This window comes from Cynoglossus semilaevis, chromosome 17, assembly GCF_000523025.1.
Source record: "Cynoglossus semilaevis isolate Cse_v1.0 chromosome 17, Cse_v1.0, whole genome shotgun sequence".
Taxonomy (NCBI): Eukaryota; Metazoa; Chordata; class Actinopteri; order Pleuronectiformes; family Cynoglossidae; genus Cynoglossus; species Cynoglossus semilaevis.
Window position 1 is genome coordinate 12866440 of NC_024323.1, and position 1326 is coordinate 12867765.

The 1326-nt window shown below is 47.1% G+C and overlaps 1 protein-coding gene across 8 annotated transcripts in view; it reads left to right on the forward strand.

Annotated features, from left to right (window-relative positions):
• The window catches only part of LOC103393382 (RNA binding protein fox-1 homolog 2-like), a 42755-nt gene that overhangs the window by 36478 nt on the left and 4951 nt on the right, over nt 1-1326 (forward strand). For 7 of the 8 annotated variants that reach the window (XR_003052403.1, XR_003052402.1, XM_025064346.1 and 4 more), the window contains 2 exons: nt 227-283; nt 644-791. Coding sequence is in view for 6 of the 8 variants with exons in the window: in XM_025064346.1 (XP_024920114.1) it covers nt 227-283; nt 644-791 (205 nt within the window). In the remaining 2 variants the exon portion in view is untranslated. The remainder of the gene's footprint in view (nt 1-226; nt 284-643; nt 792-1326) is intronic. The other variant, XM_008330333.3, reaches the window with a different exon arrangement.

Consider the following 1326-nt stretch of genomic DNA (forward strand, 5'->3'; position numbering starts at 1 on the left):
AGAGGGGAGGGGGGTGAGTGGAGGGGGGGGGGCGACAACGGGCAAAATTCCACTTGTTTTAATGCATTTTTTTAACAGTATTTCTCTGGAGATTGTGGCTTGTGTTTGAACCCACCTCAGTACATTAACCTGAATGGATGTGATTTATGACAAGATCCTGACATCCTCCTCCTTTTTCCCATTCCTGCCCCCCCTTCCCTCCCCTCCCTCTCTGTGTGACCTTCAGCAGGTTGGAAACTGAGTCCCATGGTGGGGGCTGTGTACGGACCAGAGCTGTACGCAGGTAAAACTCATCTCATCTCCATCTTCTCCGCACACATAAAAAAAAAAAAAAAAAAAAAATCCTTCCTCTCCGACCTGTTTTGCATTTCAGTCTCCGTCCAATCATAAATTCTCTTGAATGCAGCGCTCGCCCAGTGTTTTTCCTCTTCAGTGCTTTTACTGATATTAAACCCTGAAGGCTTTATTTGGATTATTCCCTTCTCTTCCTGCTTCTTAGTTCATCCAAGTTTCCACTGCTCGTTTAAATTCATCCTCTTTTTCTTCTTCTTCTTGCATTAACAAAAAAAAAAACTCTCTTTTCCTGCCAAATTCCTCCCCTCTCTTCTTCCTCTTCCTCTTCCTCTTCCTCTCCCGTATCCAGTGCCAGGGTTTCCCTACCCGTCAGCAGCGGCCGCGGCCACGACGGCGGCAGCGGCGTTCCGCGGCGCTCACCTCCGTGGCAGAGGTCGGCCCGTGTACAGCGCCGTACGTGCTGCGGTGCCTCAGCCTGCCATCCCTGCCTACCCCGGGTAAGAAGTTCAAACATCAACGGTCGATCTCACACAAACACACACACACACAGAGAAAATTTGAGCTAAATCTCATTAATGCTAGGTCTCTGTTCTCACACACACACACACACACACACACACTCCTCCACACACACACGGCGGTCCAGCTGGTGTGCAGTTCGTCAGGCTGTTCTCTGGAGTCGTTTCCATGAATGATCACAACATTAAAAGGTTGATTTGAATAAACACACAGTTACTGCCCTGAGCAGAAACATTTGCATAAACACACACACACACACACACACACACAGAGAGAAACCACAGCCAATGGAGGCACAGATTTGATTCAAATATTTGCAGCGATGTTTGTTTGTTTTTGTTTTTGTTTTTTTTTGTTTTTTTTTCCTGACACTTCTTGAACTGTGCATGTGTCGTTGCTGAGCTGCGGTGATTGGCTAATGGGATTATGACTGCGGTGACATTTGGATCAAAGCAGAATTGATTGGTTAATGGCCTTGTGGTTGCTCACGATGATGACATTGAAACCCAGCTA